The 22,055-nt window shown below is 36.6% G+C and overlaps 1 protein-coding gene across 2 annotated transcripts in view; it reads right to left on the bottom strand.

Moving 5' to 3' along the window:
* Positions 1–22,055, bottom strand: part of gpc6a (glypican 6a) — a 149,711-nt gene that overhangs the window by 17,394 nt on the left and 110,262 nt on the right. The window contains exons 5-7 of one of the 2 annotated variants that reach the window (XM_017405200.3): positions 13,949–14,079; positions 12,028–12,171; positions 9,404–9,433 (exon numbers count right to left, since the gene is read on the bottom strand). In XM_017405200.3, coding sequence (XP_017260689.1) covers positions 9,404–9,433; positions 12,028–12,171; positions 13,949–14,079 — 305 coding nt within the window. The remainder of the gene's footprint in view (positions 1–9,403; positions 9,434–12,027; positions 12,172–13,948; positions 14,080–22,055) is intronic. The other variant, XM_017405206.3, reaches the window with a different exon arrangement.

Consider the following 22,055-nt stretch of genomic DNA (forward strand, 5'->3'; position numbering starts at 1 on the left):
AAAAACTCTCAGCTACTACCAGACCAAATCATGGCACAGCATCTGTAAAACTGACTGAGTTACAGATATTCTTGTGTTTTTAAGCTTAGTTAGCCTTGGCGGCCATTTTGACTTGGTTTGGCTCCAAAATTTAATAATTTATGAATGTAAATCCAATAAATACTTCCTGAAAGTTTTATTAAAAGTCACCCATTGGTTCATAAGATCAAATGTTTGGAATCAGTGTCAGCTACAACCACATGACTGTAAAACTGAATGAGTTGTAGCCGTTTTTATTTATTTATTATTTTTTAAAAGGTCAGTTGGTTTTGGCAGCCATCTTGAATCAGGTTGACTCCAAAGGTTAATCAGTTGTAGATGTGTATTCGATAATTATTTTCTGCAAGTTTGATTAAAATGTATCCTGTGGTTCTTGAGAAATGTTGGTAACAGACAGACACACAGAATTGTCCAGCTTTGCCCCTTTGGCTGCTTTCAGAAACAAACTATCGTAACAAACACATAAAAAACATCAGAAAATTAGGTCAATATTGATCTATTCTGGAAGCCATCTGTGTATAAGTTCAGTTCCAGTCAACTTTATAATTAGGAGTTCAGCTCTCTTTGTATTCTAACATTTCCAACCATGAGACGCTACATGAGAACACTTTTTATCTCATGAGATATATTATTTACATTTGAAGAATTCTCCGTAATCACAAGCGATGGGCTGAATAGGAGAAGTGGTTTGGTCCTAATCAGAGGCAGTACTTTCCAATTAGCTCCCACAATGACGAGCACGCAGAGCGGGAAGGTAATAACAGCACAGAGATATCTCTTCAATAGCTCAGGAGCCAGGAACTCTCTGACCACGACATAAATATTTTGCAGATGGACTTTTAGAAGTGAATGTTGAGGACAGGAAAAAAAAAAAATCAGTCCTGCTGTTTACCAGGACAGAGTCTTCGCTTGTAATTTTATTTCTGTAAAAAATAAAATAAAAAAAACAAAAACAAAAAGATGTTCTTACTGCAGAGTTATGGAGTTGTGTGGATGTGGAGAATAAAACCTTTGGTCAGGATGAATTGCTTTCAGAAACAAGATTCAATTAGGAGCAAGTTTGCAGCAATTGTTTCTCTGTGGCTCATTTTTCTTTGGCTGCTGCCGCTAAAAAAAGGCAGGCGACAATGTTTTTGCCTGTGTGTGGGCTTTGTCTGTCTGTTACCTAAATAATTCATGAACCTCTGGACAGAATCTAATGAAACTCTTGGACAGTAATCATAAGACGTAAATCTACAGCTGATTAAGCTTTGACGCCAAACCGATTCAAATTGGCCACCACAGCCTACTGACTTCAGGAAACACAAAAATGGCTGTTTCAGTCAGTTTCACAGATACTGAAATAAGATTTGCTGATATATAGATGTGATAGTATCTGAGAGTCATTTGCATCATATACTCTGATGATGTAAATGACTCACATCAAGCGAAAATGTTATTTTCAGGATTTGGCCAAAACTTTATCATCTCTCAACCTAAGATGATCTTAGTTCAAACTCTTGGCATGAAAGCTGCAGGCGATATGCATTTCTTCGATAAATGCTACGTCTTAAAGTTTCAATTTTATTAATGTCTTAGATATAAAACTATGGAGTCTTTGCATGCAGAAATTTTGATCAACATCTAAAACTCATATTGCATCTGAAAAACACGGCCATCTTATCTTATGTATGCAAAAATAATCGTACCAATGCATGCACCAAGATACAGGAATGGATTTTCTTCATCTATGAATTGATTATTGCAGTATTTCAGTATTTTTCCTGATCACGTTTACAGTTAATTACACAATTAGTGGAGGCTCTGTTCCCCTAATGAAACGCTCCACACATCTGTTCCATTCAGCAACAGGGAGCAGGTATACTTAGCATGCGATTCACAATGTATCCCTGTAACAGCAGCTTTACCAAATAACCTTCATGATTTTTACAGTAATATGTGTGAGAGTGTTGGAGTTTTCCTGTCACCTCCGTAATTATATTTGCTTTACAACCGCAAATGGAACTGTTCATATTACTCTTCAGACCTGCAGCTTTAACTGGAAAACCCACATGGAGGAGTGAATTCACATGTGTGCAAAACTGGGGGGTCTAATCCTTATTATAGGAAACAATATAGAGGAAAGTCTGTTATCTGTTATTTCAGAGCGAATACAGAAGAGCATCTTCGTCTGTCAAAGCAGAAACAGAAAAATTAGATTTACAAGGACGCTTAAGAGCAACAACATTAATATATGTACACTGCACCTCTTAACTGCTTATGGCTACTTCTGGAAAACATCTTTTTAATCCTTTTCAAACTGCTTTTTCATTGGTAGTAAAAACAGTGGAAGTTTGTATTGTGAGTATAAAATGTGTGGTAATGTGTACATGTCACAAAATAAGCTTCTGTAAAACACCCCCTTTAGGTTGTAGCCTTAAAATAATAATGTTCTGCATCATGTAACCTAAAAATCTTACAAAATGTTAGCTAATACAGTTTTATTGTTGCCCTTAAATGGATCTTTTATTTTCATATTCATCAAAACTCACGTCTTGTTGCTTTAAAGAGGCAAAACATGAACCTGAAGTGATCCAGTTCCTGAACAGTTTTAGAGCGGCGCATTCATGATAAACAAACCGTGTCCTTGCTAATGTAAGCACAGATGGAGGTTTCATACATAGCTGGTTTTGTGTCCCATCCCAAGGGTAAACACAGCATTTGGGAAAGAAAAAAAAATTCTATAAACAGATGCTTCTCTGCAAGGTAAAGTTACAAAAACAATGTTAATAAATAAATTAGCTTGATGCTGCTAATTGTGATTTTTTTTCTTGACCTCTTGAGCGGAAAAACCTAAAAATAATCGAACATGAACATGATCTGATTGGTGAAAAAACTCTCAGGCGTAGTTTTACTACTCTTCAAAAGTAACAAGCAGAAAGAGAAGAATTTATAAGGAATTAGTATTGATTAACCTTTCGAACAGATACGTCTACCAAAAGAACAGAACTCCGTGTAATTTGTTTCATTGGATTTCTTCCAATTCCTAGAGTCTTGCCCAATTACAAAAAAGTGAAAGTGCATGTAAACAAAGTGCTCAAACAGTATCAAACTAAAGAACAAAAGAAAAAGTGAAGAATAATGAACTAAACTAATACAACTTTATCAAATTTACAGACAGACACATCATATAGAACTGTGAGCATAATCAGGCTTAATGTGACTTCCTGTCAAATTCACAATATGATTTAAAATCTTACTTTTAACATAGAAAGCTCTCAACAATAAAGCTTCATTTTTTTATTAAATATCTTGTTACATATTTTCCTAACAGAGCTCTTTGCTCTCAGACTGTAGGTTTACTTGTGGTTCCTAGAGTTTCTAAAATGGGAGGCAGAGCTTTCAGTTCTCAGGCTGACACCCTGTCTACTTCTGAGACTTTCCTTTTAGATAAATCCTATAGTTCAGGTTGGCTTGGGTTTCCTGAGCATTCCCTTAGTTCAGCTTTTATAGGATTAGACTGCTGGAGGACAAACTGACCACATGTCCTCCCTCTGCTGCTGTCTTTTCTCTCTTCTCTTCATGTTTATACATCCGAGTATTGCTGCCTTTAATCTATTTTCTTTGTTTTTCATCCTATAGAAACTACACCTGAACTACTTCCTGTTTGCGGGTGTCTATTTCCTGTCCTCTCAACCCTAGCCGGTCGAGGCAGATGGCGCCTATCCTGGTTCTGGTTCTGCTGGAGGTTTCTTCCTGTTAAAGGGGAGTCGTTTCTTTCTGCTGTTGCTGACAGGATGCTCAGAATTAAGTGAATTTTTGATGCATTCTGCTCCCTTAGATAGACAACTTTTACTAATTGGTGTTTTATAACGTACTGTGAATTTTACTGTGTAGGAATTGAATTGACTGTAACTGGATTTGAATCCGGATCAGATTTTGGATTTACACCTCAGGCTTCTTTGTTTTTTGTTTTGTGCCCTAAGATGACTTTTGTTGCGAATTTGGGCTATATAAATAAACTGTCCTTCCCTAACATGTTTTAGAAACATCTAAATGCAAACTGTGGAATCATTCAATGTCCTGCAGTTTCTAGGTCACACAAAAAGCTCCAGCAGACTAGCTCATAATATCAGATTGAACCAGTGTCTCTGCACAGGGGGATTTAAATTCTATAAAGCATAGTAAAGACAGGTCTTTTAAAAAGTAGCAAAATCTCCAAAGGGAAGGAACATGAATGGTCACTTTCTTATTGCACTGGCAGCAATTGGGTTAGCTTATTGAAGCACAATGGCCCTGCAGTTTTGCGATTTGGTGCTTTAAATAATGCGCTAAATAGGATTTTCTTGGGCACATTTTGGTCTGTTTCAGCTTGCCTGTCTCCCTGCCTATTTAGAAGAATTTAGCTAACGGTGTTCTGCAGTGTAAAATTAAGGTAAACACCTTCTACCTTTAGGCAGAGTGATAACCACACCATGTCAAGGGAAACACCAGAGCACTAAACAGCCTGATAATGAGCACAGAAGCTGAAGCCAAGGCAGATTCTAGTGCGTGCTGTTTTTTGGCAGCATCCAAAGTCAAGCTGCTCAGAGGGTAATGCAACCAGGTTTACTAGACTGGTTTGGGCCTAAAATTTACTTGAGATGAAAAATAGTATTTACACTGAATAAACTCAAATATGATGTTTGGAAGAAGTGAAACCTAAAAGTGTGAGTAAGGAAAAGGTGTTAAAATAAATGAATAAATAAAGAATCTACTTTACATCTTCACAATTGGTAAGATCACAAAAGGTATTTACTAATTCCAATAGTACATTGTAATGGTTAGGGAATTATTGAAAAAAAAACATGTCTTATGTGATGTACTGATGCACAAAACACAGATGTGATTTTTAATTGCAAGTACAAGTTACAAGAAATTGCTAGGAGTCAAAAGCTGAAAGGCATTTTGTCATTGCGGAGTTGTAATAAATGATGCAAGTGATGCACGTTTCACAACATCTAGTTTAGTTGTCTCAGCCAGACATCTGAAACTAAGTGCACATGTTTGAGATGTCATGTGAAAACCTGCCATTGATGCTCGTTGCACTTCAGCTGGAAAGACACGAAGTCTGACAGAAACGCTTTGCGGAATCTCAGTCAGAATATTTTGAAAATAGTCATTTTTGTCAGATCAAATTCTGCAGTGCACTGCAGTGGAATAAGGACTGCAGTGGAAGAAGGCCCAGAACAGGGAGCAGCAGAAGCCTGAAACAGCTCGAACATAAACCCGGCAGAAAAGATGGAAATGACTAAACAACAAAAACATTGCCATGGTTTTGTAATTTAGCAGCATATCCCCCCTGCAGCATACACCATACTGTGCACATTTCCCTAAGCAGCTGTCCACAACAACAGGTGTCTAGCTACGTTTTTTTTCCTCTTCAGATGCACACCGGCAGAATACTGAAAACTGGTTTTCAATGCAAACTCAATTTTGCTCAGTTGCAGGTTTTTGTGAGTGATTGGAACATATGAATCCCCAGCTACCGCATCCATGAGAAATACTGTCTGCTAAAACAGCAAAGCATGAAGCATGGGGTAATGGAGAAGACTTTTGGATGTGAACTGCACAGGCAAATGATTGTGCAGGGTTTAGCACAAAAAATAGTAAACTGTAAAACCAAAGAGGTGTGAGATAAAAAAAAAGTTAAAAAGAGCATCATCATAAAATGACAAACTAAAACAAAAAGGGGATTGTATGAGAGTCAATATAAATAAATTATAGAAGTAGTTATTAAAAATTAAGCAGCAATGTGGCCATTTTGCTCAGCTTTGTCTGTCCACATATGGTATAATAATCTATATTCATTCAGAGAGAGGTTTCTGTTAAGCAAGCATGGCTCATTACACATTAGTCATTGTCCAAAATTTATCTCTTTTGACAGACAGAATTACCTCTAGATGGACCCATTTATTGCTCCCTATTTAGCCGTAGAGATTAATACTTAACCCACCCAGCTAACACCGCCACATTACAATAAACTTTAGGCATCAGCTGAAAAGTTGATGTGGTCCACTGAGATGTGAGTAAGATTACACATTCTCCAGCACAATTTTTAAGAATTTATGATGATTTTTTTTTTTTTTTCTGTTGGAAGAATCCATAAACAGACCTAAAGATACATTATGCAGCCAAAACCATGGGAAATTGAGCCCCTTTTGTAATATTTTCCTCTCATATGTAAATTACAAATAAGCTCTATTTTTACAAGTTTCTGACTCATAGTTTTGTTTCTTTAGACAGGACTGGCAGAACAAGATGGGGGTGGCTTGATTATTGTAAGAACAACTGAGTAATTACTAACAAATTCAGAGTGTTTTTGCACATCCCTAACCAGCAAAGTTATTAGACATGAATAAGCTTCATAAAGAGGAAAAAAGCATCAACTGATTTGTGATTAATCAGAATAATAAACGTTGGATACACTCACAATAATACACGTTCTTGAAGTGCAGTCTACGGCACAGCCACAGTCAAAGTCACTTATTGTAAAGAAGACATGCACTAAATTTCTTTCTGTAAAATCTTCGTCAGCACAATTAGAAAGTCGGTTTAGAAAGCCCATCAGCGCTCATGCCCCATGGTTGTTGCTGCTGCTAGACCATCAGCTCAGCATGCCAAGTACCGGTATACTGAATTAGCATGCCAGTGTGATTAACTGGTCTCAACATTTGTTCTTTTTTTTCCCCAGCTGATCTGCTCAGCTCAGGCCATTACAGAGCAAAACTAAAAAAAAAACAACAAAAAACTCTATAGAACAAATCTGCATTATGTGCCACAATTCCATTAGAGCTGTAACTGTATCCATTTTATGGCATGACTCATAGATTCGGTAAATGTGGCTGTGTTACCACTGATCATAATTGGCAGTTGTGTCTGCAATTGTATCGGGCAGAATGATTAGTGTTTGACTGATTGTTCTGCTTTGAAGAAAGTTACTTCTGGGAACTGTGTTGCCAACAGCAATTCAGAAGCTCAATGGTTATCAACTCTGGGTTTCTTTTCATGCATTCAAATTCTCAGTTTTTCTATTTTTTTTTTTAAAGTATTTTAGTTTTCTCAGTATAGTGAAACAAATCTTCACTTAGATGAGCTAGGTGATACAAATCAACACCAAATTACTGTGAGTGATTGAAGACACTCATTTATTTAACAGGTTTGTGTCTCTGTAAAAATGTTTTTTTTTTGTTTTTTTTGCCACATCATTTCCTGGTCTTGCTAAAACAAAGTTAAATGGAGCGTGCAGAAAGGCCTGGCCGCTGCTAATGACTAATTTGCTTTCTTTCCAACTGCATCCCCATTTCCACCACACTTAACAACAAACAGCCCATTAAGGCGGCCTGGAATATTTAGAAAATGGTCAAACAAATCAATGATTGAATCCTCCCAGGACATCCATCACATTTTTATTTTTATTTATTTTTTGCTGTTTGTGTAATGGAGAGGCTAACAGCAAGGTCCTGTCAGCAAAATTACCTCAAGCAAAATGACCATTTCTGTCAAAACCGTTCCATCCCACACTTCTGCTTGTCATTGGCAAAACAAATAAAAGATATATATTTGTTGTAGATTCAGTAAACTTTTCTGATTTCTCTTCAAACCATGCCAGCATTAGACAGATGGTGGATTTCATAAGACTATTTAAAGTAAACCAACAGTTATCTCTACAAGGATTGAAGACTGATGTTTCCTTTTTGTCAGTGGGAAATAATTGTTTCTGAAGTAATGAAGTTACAGAAGAAAATGCCGTTTACATACATGCTAGCTGCCTTTTGAGGCTTTGTTTAGGCAATGCAGTAGATTTTATAGCAACTTTAATTTGTGCAAAATGAGTGCAGATATTAAAAAAGAATATTTAAAGGTGTGAATTAAAATTGTAAATATTTAATTTAGACAGTGTGTACTCTGATTTCTTTCTCTTTCGTTGGATGGTTGGCTCATTTGTTTTTCCTTTATTTCTTTTATTCACTAGCTGGTTCTTTCTTTCTTTACTCTAAAATACTATTCATCTGCCCTCTTTTTGTCTTTTGCTATGCTAATATTGAAAGACTTTTCTATCACTCTCTTTATCCACCTCCCAAATATAACAACCATTTTTTTTTGGTTCAGGTGGCACAACGAAGCCGTGGTTAGAGCTGTTACCTCACTGCAGTGACTTTCTTGTGTGGGATTTAAATGTGCTCCCTGTGCATGTTTGGGTTAACTTTGGTTTCCTACCGTACCAAAAACACGCATGCTAGGTTAACTGATTGCTTTAAATTTGCACGAATGGCTGTCTGTCTCATCACCTTTCACCCCCCCTACTGCTGGAGGTCGGCACAAACACCCGGTAACTCTGGTAAAAAGTGAGTAAAGCAGATGGATTGATGGATGGATGGATTTTCTTATTTTTCTAATTAGTGTAAAGAATGCAACTCTACCAAAAGGAAAATACCTTTTTTTTTGATATGAGTTAGATCTCACTCATTCATAAACACCAGTCGTTTTAGAAAAATGCTTTGAACACGTGTTTCCATCCACTTTTAAGTCAAACAGTATGATTACAGAAAAGTCCTGCCAACCCCACTAATTATGCAATTTCATGCTGGTGTTGCAAATCAAACCCACTAACATGCAAAGTGAAAGCAAACACAATAGAGCAATCAGTCTTGTGACCCACAACATTATATATTTAGATCTCACACTTGTGTTCCTTTGAAAGTCAATCATAGTAGGAAAATGATGCAAGCCATAACGTGCATGCGTAATTTCATAATTAAAGACACATGATATGTTTACTTCTTCCAATTGATCAGATTCATGCAAACAACATTGATTTAATCTGTTAAGAAAAACAAATCTGGTCTGTCTATACCCATTTAAAACGATCAAAAATGACAGCAAATACTCTTGTTTCTGCTCATAACCATATATTTATCCCAGTGTTACCTGTATTTTTATTATTCCCTAGAATAATAAAAAGTTAACTTTTTCCAATTATAGAGGTAAAATATCTAAAGTTTCATATCAGTTTAACATGTTTTCCCTGAATCGTGGAACACATGTGGCAAACCCATAAAAAAAATTTAGGCAGATTATACTTTGGCAAAAATTAAAAAGTGACCTTCCTTAGTTCTATGCATTGAACTGTCATTCTGATGATTTAAGGTATTCCAGACACCAGACATGAACTTCTAAAAAAAAAGATGAATATAACACATGCAAAGTCAATAAACAACCATGTCTCAAACAAGTAATCAATACCAGCGCTGAATATAAAAAGGTGAAGTGCAATGGGCAGGCTGATTAAAACACCACAAGAGAGACAACTGGGTGAAAGCGAGTGGAGGAATGGAAGGCTTACACTGTGTTGCATTGTCCTCCAGACAACCCTCTGGGAGCAGCAGAGAAATGAAGAAGAAAGAGATTTAATTGGACATTGGAGATATAGAGAGACAGAGAGAGAAAGAGAGAGAGAACTGGAGCAAAGAATGTCTAATAGTTAGTGAAGCAAAAAGTTAAATGATAAATGGTGCTGCTGAAATATTCCATTCACCAGCCTGTGAGATTTAGTACCTCAAACCATTTGATAAACAATGAATTGCTGTGAAGTGCAGTGGAATCAGTTAAAAAAAAATCTTCTGCCATCTAATTTGATCAACGCATAAATCAAGACCTGCCTAAAAACCTAATGAAGACAATTAGTCTGAAGTGGTCTAATAGCTGAATTTTTCAAATTCAGTGGAATCAGATAGGCTTAGTAAAATTTACTGATGCTTATGTCTATTCCTTAGTTGTTACATATAATTTATTTACACTTTTAAAGAAATAATGTAGAGTAGCTAACTCTCATCCTGAGCAGTTCAAGTCAATTTACTGAAAGAAGCTCAAATCTTTGCAAAGCAGTGGGGATAAGTACACATCACAGCACATTATAAAAATAAGTAAACTGGAGGAATTTCTCTGGGATTTCACTCTTTTTATGTTTATGCTGGAAAGTAAAGGTTTGTTTAAAAATTTCATGCTTGGACTGTATGTAAAGATGTGCAAAAATTCAGCAGAAGTCTGGCCCCATTTTCCACATCCATTCTGGTTTATTCAATGTATTCATCTGTTACAATTACAGCTTAACAGAATAGACCACTGATAAAGACTCCTACAGTACACTCTGCAGCTTTTAATCGCTTCACTGCTTCTGCATATTTTCCATTTTAATCCTTTTTTTACAACTTATACAACATGAGATTAGCAACTGCACCTTTTAGTCAAAAGGAAGAATGCATTTGATGGAAGGATTTACTCGATGGATGAGGGGGAAATCACATGAAGCATTTTTTTTTGCACAGAGCATCCAGAAGACACATTTATGCCATGAAATAAAAGTATGGCTTAATAACAATAACCTGTCCTGCATTCACAATTATATTTGGACTGAATTTGTTTTAGTGGAGTTTGAGATATTAATTGTTGAATGACAATTTTTGTCTACATTGGTTAGGACCATCAAGATACACTACAAGTAGAGAGAGTACCAGTTGAAGCCATCGGGGATGTTCATCCCCTTGTAGCTGGCTACAGTAAAGAATTGGACTAATACATTAAAATATGCTACAGATAATTGTTTTCAGCTGTTAATTTTTGTTTTAGTCCTTACCTTGCTGCTCTGTGTTAAAAAAATACATAAATTTTCCTTTTAAAATTCAAAAGTATGACAGTAATCCAGCATTATACTGAACCTAAAGCAATGTTTTCAGGTAGCTAAGGCAGACCATTTATGAGCTTTATAATTAAAGGTACTCATTGCAATATCATGACGACTGGTTAAAAAAAGAATCATACAAAAATCATCATTTATTCTCTTTTATCAGGGGTTAATGTGTCCTTAAATAAAACATTGTGTGAATGGCTACTATGTTTATTTGCCTTCAGAAACAGCCAAAGTGACTAAGAACAGCTCAGTTCTACCTATTTAAGCTCAAATTTGTTGAGTAAAGTGTGCAAATAAAAGTTGTTTACGTTGAGTGTGGACCCGTGTTTCAGAATTGCATATCAACATCAGTATATCTGGAAAACTACTTGAGTAAACTCTTTCACACTGCACCATTTGATATAGTTCAGTTTTAGATTTTAGATTTTATAATTTGCTACGAATACCTTTAATATTTCTGAATTTTTCTTTAATTTTGTTGAAGACAATTTGCTTTTTTATTATCTCTTTTTTCAGCAATTACTGCAATAGCAATTAGATATGCGATGTTTCTTCTGCGGTTATAAACACAGTGAAGATTCCAGTTTAAGCAGCTTGTCAGCAGAGGTATTGTTGAAATGCACGCACCTTTGTGAGTTCTCTGCAACTGCTGGCGGTGATCATGAGAAAAATAAATATTTGAACTCACAGTACAGCAAAGGTGGAAGTCACGCAGCACCTGGGAGCTATATGGACTACATGAGCAGGCCTCTGTTTTTTCTGGCCTTTGGACTTATGCCCCAGTAAGTCGACCTTAAACACAGCATGCCTCCGCCAAGCCTGCATGTGCCAATGATATTTCAAAAACTCTCTTTTGTACAGTTCTGAGCATCAGTTGAGCTGTCAAAATATGTGAGAAAGACTGAGGGTTTGGCACTATTTGCTTGTGTAAATCAGGCTTCTGTGACTTCTGGGCACTTGTGAGTCATATTTTTGTGTATTTTTTTTTTGTGCTTTGTATATCAAAATTACAGAAAACTATAAAGCCAAATTTTATGAAACAGTGTGGAGCAATGGAGCACGGGTAAAGAATCATTAAATTTAAATGCGAGTCCATATCACAGAATGGTTTTGACCTTGGCGGATAATGCGACATGTTAATCCACCCCCTCCTTTCAGATAAATTAGTCCACAAAAATCCTGTTCATTTAGTCTTTATTAAAAAATTAATTTTATCATGATGTTACTACCTTTTCATTCTTTTTGATAAAGGAGCTTTTAACTCTCTTGTTTGTACATACCAGTCTATCCAGGCTTGTTCCAGTTGCTGTGGTCGGCCTCTGTTCAGGGGTATATGGCCTGAAGCGAGCACTAAACACATCTGAGATGCCCCGTGCAGACCTACCTACTCCTGATGGCTTCGGCTGCCCGCACTCTTGAAACACCTAAAACAGAACAGTGAGAGCTGTAGTTACCATAGAGAAGCATTAAGCACGATGAAAAAGCCAAAAAAAAGCTGGTATGAATGAAAAAAAAGCAGCACTTCCCAGTTTTGCTACATTAACAGAACATCTCAACATCATTATGAGATGTAATTGGTTTTCTCACCCCACTGCTGAATATGTAGATTGTTAGAAAGCTGCACAGACTCTGCATTGAGTCTTGGCTGCTACTTAGTGGAATAAACACATTTTTATTTCACAGAAGTTGTAGTGTGGCTACACCACACACAGTGTTGTTTGAAAAAGCATCAGTCAATTTGCCCCAGCTCAATTTGTGGTTTGTGATTGAGACAGAAAAGTGTAGAGGCTGGAACTAATGGTGTCTATCAGAGCTCAAAGCCTCCTTTTACAGGAATAAGTGTCGTGAAGGTGGAGAAAACAAAATTAGCTATTGACATGTTGCAGATTTCCCTAAAACCAAAACAAATTTCTCAGAATGGCATACTTAGTTTAATGAAGATTAAAAAAAAAATCACTTTAGTTATCTGAATAGAGAACAATCCTTTTCAACATTTGAAAATATTTTTTGCTGCCAAATACATGTAAATTTAAGTCAAATTAAGATATTGGTTGGTTTGAAAAATTAATATGTGAAAAATAAGAAAAAAAAAATGGGAATGTTGGCATACTGATTTCACTTAAACATCACTGCTGAGATAAAAAGTTGCCTGAAACACAAACTAAACTTTTATTTTTGTAGCCAGAGTAGTGCAGATCTGTTATTGCCTGGATTTTGTATTAGTCTGTAGCTCATATAAGGTCTGTTGTTATACCAGGTTGTTTTCAGGTGACTTGGTCTCTGAAGGCTTTTAGGGCCAAAATAACACCAACCCGAACAGCACGGGTCATTAGGAGTCCTCTCTGATCCACCTGCTGGCCCCTGGCTCAGTATGTGGCAGAGCACACTTATGGTTTTCATGCCTGTCATGACAAGAGGTTGTCTTTCTCTAATATTTATTGATTTTTTCACCACAACTACACTTCCAGTATCTCGTGCACCACACAGGCAAAGTGATTTTTAAGTGGTTCAAGCAGCAGTAAAGAAGCTACAATACAATATCTGATATGTGTCAGAAAACTCAGGGAAGGACTGGAAATGATTACAATGTGAATGGGAGGAAAGCTGTAATCTCAGTCCAGTCTGTCAGCCAAGCAAACCCTCAGAGGATTAGGGCATGAAGGACACAGACAATGGGTTAAGTTGGACATTGAAGCCCTGCAGATATGAGAAAGGATGGGATATCTAATTCACTCTGACCTCTGTAACACCTGCCCGACGATGGGCCAGAATACGTGAAATGATCTGAATAAAAACCTGAAGTGGAAGGAACCGAAAAACAGGATGAAAAGCTGCAAACGGTGTGACAATGTAGCTGCTGGTGGTCTTTTAAAATGTTGCAAACACTGATCAGCACTAAGAGTGCAATCTTTAACTACACTTTAATTAAGGTTATTAATAGATCACAAATATGAGAGAAATAACCAAACACTGACAGCAAACAGAACAAAACTATGTGTTTAATGAACATTTTGTGGCTAATGTTTACCATTAGTTTAATAAAATATAGCTAGGGTGTGTGATATCATATAAGCAATACATGAATTGAGTTAGATTAAAACATTCCACTTATTCCTGTGTTTAAATTAAATATTATAATTTTGCATCACAATCAAATTAAAACAATAAGATGAAAGCTGATTTGGGATTATTGATCCATACCTTTGCTGATACTTGCATGCTGTTGTCCTGCATGGTCATGATTGCCTCAGATATCTTAATGTCGATTGGTTCAATAACTGCTTCGATGTTGAAAGGACCCACCAGTCTGTCTGCGACCAGCAACATGGCGTCTGTCAGAGAGCAGAAAATACAGAAGAATTAAAGATTTGCATTTTAAAAGTGACGTCTCTTCATAAGACAGGTCAATAAGGTAATATTTCCAATGATCAATAACAATGCTCATAAACACTGCCTAATGGTGCTTTTATTATTTGTACTGTAACTTTATTGTAAAGATAATAAAGAATGCCATTAATCCATTATGTATTGACAAAAGCACAAAATTCCAAACAGAGGTAAGGAGATACAAGAAGTCAATCCCCCCCCCACTCCCAATCAACAAATCAGGTTTGGATTTGCATACATGTTAATGATCTCATTTACAAGAACATTTTTTTTATTTTACTGTATCTGCAGAGAGAAACAAAACAGAAATAAAAAAAATGAATAAATTCATGTAATATGCTGTGGTCTCACACGGTGACTGCTGGAGATAGGCACCAGCTCCCCATAAATGGAGAAGCGGATAAAGAAAATGGATGATAAATAAGACAAAAACCTCTACCTGAATTAACTTAATTAAGCATTAAAAAATGTTTAAAATTGACTGTTGTACACCAAATTATAAAGAACTTAAGCACAATCTACATGCAATGTAGGGAGTGTATTTAAATTATTACCTCCAACAGATTAGCCTCCAATACAGACACTTTCATTTTCACTAAAATACTGGGACATTATTATGTTCAGACAAAGGAATTGTACCATTTATTGTGTCAGACTGGGGAGTGATTAAGGTGCAAATAATGAGTTAGATATTTTCATTAGACTCAATCCTGTTTCCAAAAAAGTAATTAAAAGTCCACAGGGTGATGTTTGAGCAGGTTAAGTGGGAGGAGGGTGACATCAACAAGACATTATCTCTGTGCAGTGACATTTGCAGAAATGTGGGGCAATCAGGAGAAGCCTATTTAGCCCAAAGGGCAACAGAAAGCCTGTTTCTTATCCAGTGAGCCAATAAGAATCGTCTGAATGAGAAACTGGTTTTCATGCTTGGTTATAGGGAGCCACTGGAGCTTTAGTTTAAGGTGTCAAAACCGCCAACAACATAAACGGTTACCTAGTCGGTCACGTCTGAGGTTTGTAGCTTTCCAAATACTCTCTGCAAGCTGTTAGCTGCTACTCCTGTCTTTGTCAGATCTCTCAGACACAACCACTGCCGCCCTCCACTCCATATTTCTTGGACAGAGGAAATACTAAACAGCATTACCCCTGCTGCACTTTGAAACACGATCACTGTTTGGATTGAATCACCCACAAGATTGCTTCTTCAGCCACAGCGACTGTTTGTTCAATAAATCCACCTCCATAACTTCAACTTTCTGTCTGGATCTCAGTTCACCTCACTGCGGCGTTCAGACCTAAAACACGGCGAATGTTTGTTTTACTCCAACACATTACTGTAGTACCAAATGCACTATTTGTTTAATAATGGTAAATGGTACAGCCATGACTGCTTGAATAGAGAGATTAAAATCTTTTCTTTGTTTGTTTTGAAACTGATTCTACTTGCTCACACTGTTGTCAGAGGTTATTCGCAGATGTGTTTCGTAGGTTTATTATATGTACAGATTACAGTGTGCAAAGTACAATGAAATTCTTGACTGTTTCTTTGCGGTCATGGCAGTTAAGAGAAGTAATGCATCAGTGCAAAAGTCATGTGTTACATTTCCAAATAACTTCTTGCAGTGGGGTAGAAGCTGTTTCTGGTGCGAGCCACAGATACTGTCAGTACTTCCAGCAGTGGATCATCGTACTCTATGTTGGATCAAATATGGTGTCAAGGTCAATCATTTTTAAACTTTGTGAAGTATTTCTGATAGGTTGCCAGTTTGGGAATAAGACAGATTACAAATGATGGCAATATAAATTAACTTGAAACTTACAAGAATAAAACGTGCTGAAAATTTGTTGTATGCAAAAAGTTTAGTGCTTACAACCTTTTTTGTTGCTCTTTCTTCCTTCATTATCACACACTGCCAAAAGGCAAAAGTCTCTCTCTGTCTGTCAGCAAAATATCTTAGCAACCATTAAACAGATTTTAAAGAAACTCTCAGGAAGCAATCTTTGAATGGACATTCACAACTAATTAACTATTGGAGTCGACCCACTTCAACATGGCCACCACAGCTAATCTACTTTAGCAAACACAAAGAAGGTTTTTTTTTTATCTAAGTTAGTTTTACAGATATTGAGCTAAAATTTGTTGTGGTAGTAGCTGAGAGTTATTAATAACATGCTCTGAGCATGAAATCTCACAGTATTGCATGAGATTGCACATGTTATTTTCAAGGCTTGACCAAAATGGTTACAACTCTGTCATATCTGAACACAAGACGATTTGAATTTAATACTCTAGCATGAAAGCTGGTGGGAGATTTGCATTACTTCAAAGAATGCTAGGCCTTTATTTATTTATATTTTTTATTAGAGCAACTTATTGGCCACTGAACCAACTCCAGAGGATGTGGATAGCACTTTTGAGCACTTCAACCCAATCAGGACAAGAAGTCATTGTCACTCTTAAATCACAAAACAGGTCATTTATCAGTGTCTTCTGCACTCGCCTGATTTTTAAGTACCTTCTGATAATGTCTCATCAAACACCCCTGTGGGTAAAGTATGCTCATGTTTAGGCATCGGAAATTATTTGTGTGTGCACTCAAAGAATTGCACTGTTAAAGCAACTGTTACTGACTGCAGGTTCTATTTTTACCAGTTCCAAAGCTCCAAACTAAAGTCTAAAGTCTTCTAAAGTCACCAGCCAGGAGCACATTACATCATGCTTGTATTTTCTACTAAACGCCTGAGAGGCTCAGGGTTCTGTGCAGTTTCTTCATCTGATTGTTCCTTTCTGTACAGAGAGCTCCCAGAATTTTCCTAAAATCGGATGAAGCATCTTTCCCAGACCTGAGTGCTTCATACCTGCTTCACTTTCAGCACTTTTCTCCTCTTTCAGACCTTATTTTTGACCTTCTTGTCTTTCTTCTTCTTGATGTTGCTGTCACTTGTGATTGCAGCTCACTTCCTTTGTAACAAGTTATGTCTGGCAGGTTAGCCATTATCTGTGTCTCAGTTTGGAGCTTGAAGTTCAAATAATAATGTCGCACATCACCAACACACAGATGCACACTCATGTAAACCTCTTCTACATTAGCAACTGTACTAAGGTAACCCTTTTGCCATAGAAACCAGGGTTTAAAGGTGAAATGAAAAGTGTTTTGAAGCTAATATAAATCAAAAGAAAGTCAAAAAAAGTGCTTGTTTTCAGAATCTTGCATTCTAAAAATTACAGTAATTTAAAATTAATAATGAAAAATTGAGAAATTACTAGGGTCTCTTTAGCATTTTCCGTGATAACTTGGAATTGTGATGTATCGAGAGCCAAAAACAGGAACACAAACAAGGCAGGAAACAGCAAATACTGATAGTGCGGGGGTGAAATGGTTCAGTGCGTCGCAATTAATTGTGTAAACCGACCCAAAACTCCAACAGCTGTGTCTTTCTTCAGCTTCTCAAAGGATAAGAAAGTTTGATGGATGTGGTTAGTTTATCTCATGGTGAAAATTACAACCCAAAGTCTGGTGACTGACCGTTTAACCGGCCCGGCTGCTTCTAGCTGTCTGGATGGGAAACGCCTTGAAGACTGTGTGACGTCATAGTAAAGCTCGAGGGTTCCTCTGGTGAAATATGGGGCTCAAGTTCCCAACAGCATCACTCCAGACCAGTGTTGCCAGGTGTACGATAATATCGTATTTGTACGATAAATTTGCCCTCTGTACGATGTACGATCAATAATCCCAAAAGAGGCCAAATATACGATAATTTAACCATTCCGTGAATGTGTGGTTGTAATCGGTTGTAATCAGCCTGTCACAACTGCCTGTCAGAGTTTTTTGTGAACCCTGAAGGCATCTGTTTCCGGAAACGGAAAGAATAGTGCCTTTCAGACACTATTTAACACTAGAGTGACTTTAGAGCATCAATAGACTTGTTATTTTGGTTATGACGGGTGTACGATAATTTCCCTCAAAATACGATAATTTTATGTCTCTGGTACGATAATCCTACATTTCTGACCTGGCAACACTGCTCCAGACTAAAAAACAAGCCAAAGTTTATTTTCAAACCGGCACTCTTGTTATTAAAACTTGCTTCTTCTTCTGCTTACATTTTCCTGATAAACACTGCAACAGTAACCTCCTCAGTATACTACAGCGGTCTGCCACAGCTGGCCCCTCCTCCTTCTACGTCACCAACCAATGAGGTAACTCCGCCCTCACAATCGCCCCACAAAACTCTAAAAACAAGTCATTAACATTTAAAATTAGAGAAATGGACCATTGGAGTGTTTTATGATAGTGCAACTAAAAGAAAAAGATAAAAACCCATTACTGTTTTTAATTCCAGACCAGGCTTTATGTTGAATACCACACCCACATTTTTTTCTCAATTCTTATCTCTCCCCACTTTCAAAACAAGTAAAAATAAAGACTCCTATGGTCGAAACCTATCACCGAACCTGTCCTGACCAGAATTTGGAGAATGTTTTAAGTTCCTGCCCTCAGGCGAGCTTTTCAGTGAAGCTGTCAAAAAACTCACTACTCTGTTAGAAAAACAACAACAACATAAACACAAAGAGGGATATTAAAGTCACCAGCTGGAGAAAAATCTGTGATTTTTTTAAGGATGGGTCAATACAAAAACATATCCAAAAGCAAGAGTGAAGAGTAGCAAACGGAGAAAATTTAAAAGAAAAATATTGATCCATATTGACTTTGAATGAATTAGGATGAGTCTTTCTGTTTTAACCTAACACTCAACTTCACCATAAAAATGTAAATATACAGAAACAGATCCTTTAATAAAGACAAGACAAAAAAAAAAGACAATTGAATTTGATCCAGTTAGGTAAATATTGTGGTACAGAAGAAAAGTAGTGAAATTACTATTTATTAGCATATAATAACAGTATGATTTTAAGATAACATTAAATCATTAAACCGCAAAATCAAAATTCCTAAATATGTTAAGTAATTTCTGTTCTTTATAAATATCACACACTTTAATTAGTCCAATTGAAATCTTCAGAAAATGACATGCTATGTTGTTTCAGCACTTAATATTTCATTATTTATTATTTCAACGTGATATTTATTTTCCTGCTGGGCAGTAATCCTTTTGCAAATGCACCATTTGCTCCAACTCTTTCATCTTATATCAAAGTAAACATTTAGCTTTTAATACGATGCCTTGACTGGCTTTTTTGGCTTTCGCAGTTGGAGTGATCTCCAGGAACATATTAGTGTAATCACTTGCTCACAGGTCAAACGCAGCAACTGAGATCAGATCATCAACAAATTGAATAATTGTTCAGTTTAGCATAATGTTTACAATGCTTTGTTTCCCTCATCCAATTAGTAGAAATTAAAAGATGCAAGGACAGTTGTTCATTCCATAAAAAAATATCTTATCTGCAAAATAAATTGATTTAATCTCACATATTACATAGAATGTCTATGTTAATATATTAGAATGTAAAAATATCTTGTACAAACTTTGTCTGGCAGCTTTCAACACTACTTTTAAAATTGTTCAGTCTTTTTTTAAAGTGATGTTCTGTTACCAATCGTTAGGACTATTTTAATACTAATGGTTAGAAATCAAGAAACATTTAATTTAACAAATGATGTCATGCAAAATGTAGAGTTTTAATACTAGTCCATGTGGCGTTCTTTCATACCGGTGTCTGGTGTGTTGTTTTTTTGACAAAGAGTTGTTCGATAAGTCTAAAAAAAATGATAAATAAACAAAAACAGGCACTTGTTTGGCTAAGCCTGGATGAAGACTTCTGCCTTCTTCATACTCTATGACTGATGATGTCATAAGGTGCTATTTATTGATAACTAGTTGACAGAACAAAAACAAGACTATCCCTTTAAGTGACTCTACCTGAAGCATACTGTATATAGTAAATATTTTATGCTTTTTTATAAAAAACAACACAGACATGGCGTAATCTTTAAAAGGGTATCGATCCGATCAAAGACAGACTCACTTATTCGGTCTAGCTGTGCTTTAGAATAGCTCTCCTGTTTGTTTACTCTTAAGTCTCAAATGGACCACAATGCTTGGTTAGATTTCCATCAGACGCTGGGTGGAGGTCACTGCACCTGGGGAAGCTAACCCGCCTTTTTGTGAGGAGCACGGCTGCCGACGCTGAGCAGCGATCGGCTGTAATACCTTTCCAGTAAACGCCACAGTGAAGTTCAAAGAAAGCAGAGGGGAACTTGGCTGCACTTCTGTTACTCTTTTGATGAAAAACCTAAAGGATAATATCTCAGTAGAGTTCTGTCAACCTGTTTTTCATATAACTTAATGAATATTTAATGGATGCGAGCATGAGTCAGCCTTTTGAATGGCTGAAAGGGAGGATTACAGCCACACGATTAATACCACTGGAAATTAAAGGCAGAGCATGCCTTAAAGGAATGCATATCGCCCATCGCCTTTTTACATCAGAGTTTTAAAACTAAGATCATCTTCGTGTCAAAAATGGACAAAGTTATTTCCATTTAGATCAAACAATGTCAATGACGTGCAATGGCATGCGATATTTAAAGATTATTAACTGATTTGTTAGCACTCAGGATGTGTCGAGAATGACTGTCAGCTACTACCACTCCAGATATCTTAATATCTGTAAAGTCATTTTGTGTTGGTTAATGTTCATTAGCTGCGGTGGCCATCTTGGATTGGGTTGATTCCAAAAGATAATCAGTCGTAAATAAACATCCAAGGATTACTCTGAAACTTTCATTAAAACCCATCCCACGGTAGTTAAGATATTTTGCTAACAATACAGTGGAATATAACAGTTTATGAGAAAGTATTTAAAACAGAATGTGTGTGATCAGTTAGCCCTCAGAGTTTAGGTTGGAGTCGACTCTCAGCTACTACCACAACTTTTTTTGCTCAATATCTTAAAGTTAAAGCGGTTTTTGTGCATTTACCAAAGTTGTTTATCTGTGACGGCCATTTTAAAATGGAATTAACTCCAAAGGTTTGTTGATTACTTACTGAGAGTCTCATTAAAATCCACTCAGTGGTTAATTTTGTTAATCCTACAAGTGCGCACACACACAGGCAAAAACACCATCACCTTTGCTGACGGGCAACAATAATGTCATATATGGGAACATAAAAACAGGACACAATCCTAAAGTTAAAGTTATACCAATCTTGCTGTTAGCTAGAGTTACTTGACTGTTGTTTTTATTTCTGTATTTGATTCTGTCTGTATTCTAGAATTGCTTTTTGATTAGTATTCTTGATATTTTTAAATGCTTCCTCTTAGAGGAAAGTTTATTCATGTTTATATCAACATTACTCTGTTATAGTTATACCAACCTTACTATTAGCTAAAATTACCCAATAGATGTTTTTATTTCTGTATTTCTGTATTTGATTCTGTTGTTGTTTCTGTGCTGTAAAGCATTTTGGATCGCCTTGCTGCTGAAAAGTGCTATATAAATAAATTTCACTTCACTTAAAGATGACCAGCTCTAATCAGAAATCTGTAAAACCACAGCAACATGTAATGCAGAAACCATACACGTCTGCTTTCAACTGTGTCTGCCACATTTCTGAACACAAAGCGACAAAGTAAACTCCACAAACAGCAACACCTATTGGTTACATTTCAAATGACGTGAGGCTCATAAAACCCGAGCTGCATGGCTCATTAGATCTCTGTTGGTGTAATCTATTTTGGTGACTGGTCAGCTGACCTTTAGTGCCAAGGTCTGAAGCACCGTGTCACCTTCTGTATTAGTTGTGCCCGTCCTTGCGTGTTCGTGTGGCAATTATTACGAACGGAGTCTGAAAAATTACAGCGCTTGATCACTGTCACAACAATCTATGGAACCCTTTCAGCCACTTGTGTAAGTGAGGCTATTTCTGTCATTTAGACAACAAAAAAGACGAC

The sequence above is a fragment of the Kryptolebias marmoratus genome, linkage group LG15 (genome assembly GCF_001649575.2).
Source record: "Kryptolebias marmoratus isolate JLee-2015 linkage group LG15, ASM164957v2, whole genome shotgun sequence".
In the NCBI taxonomy this organism is placed as follows: Eukaryota; Metazoa; Chordata; class Actinopteri; order Cyprinodontiformes; family Rivulidae; genus Kryptolebias; species Kryptolebias marmoratus.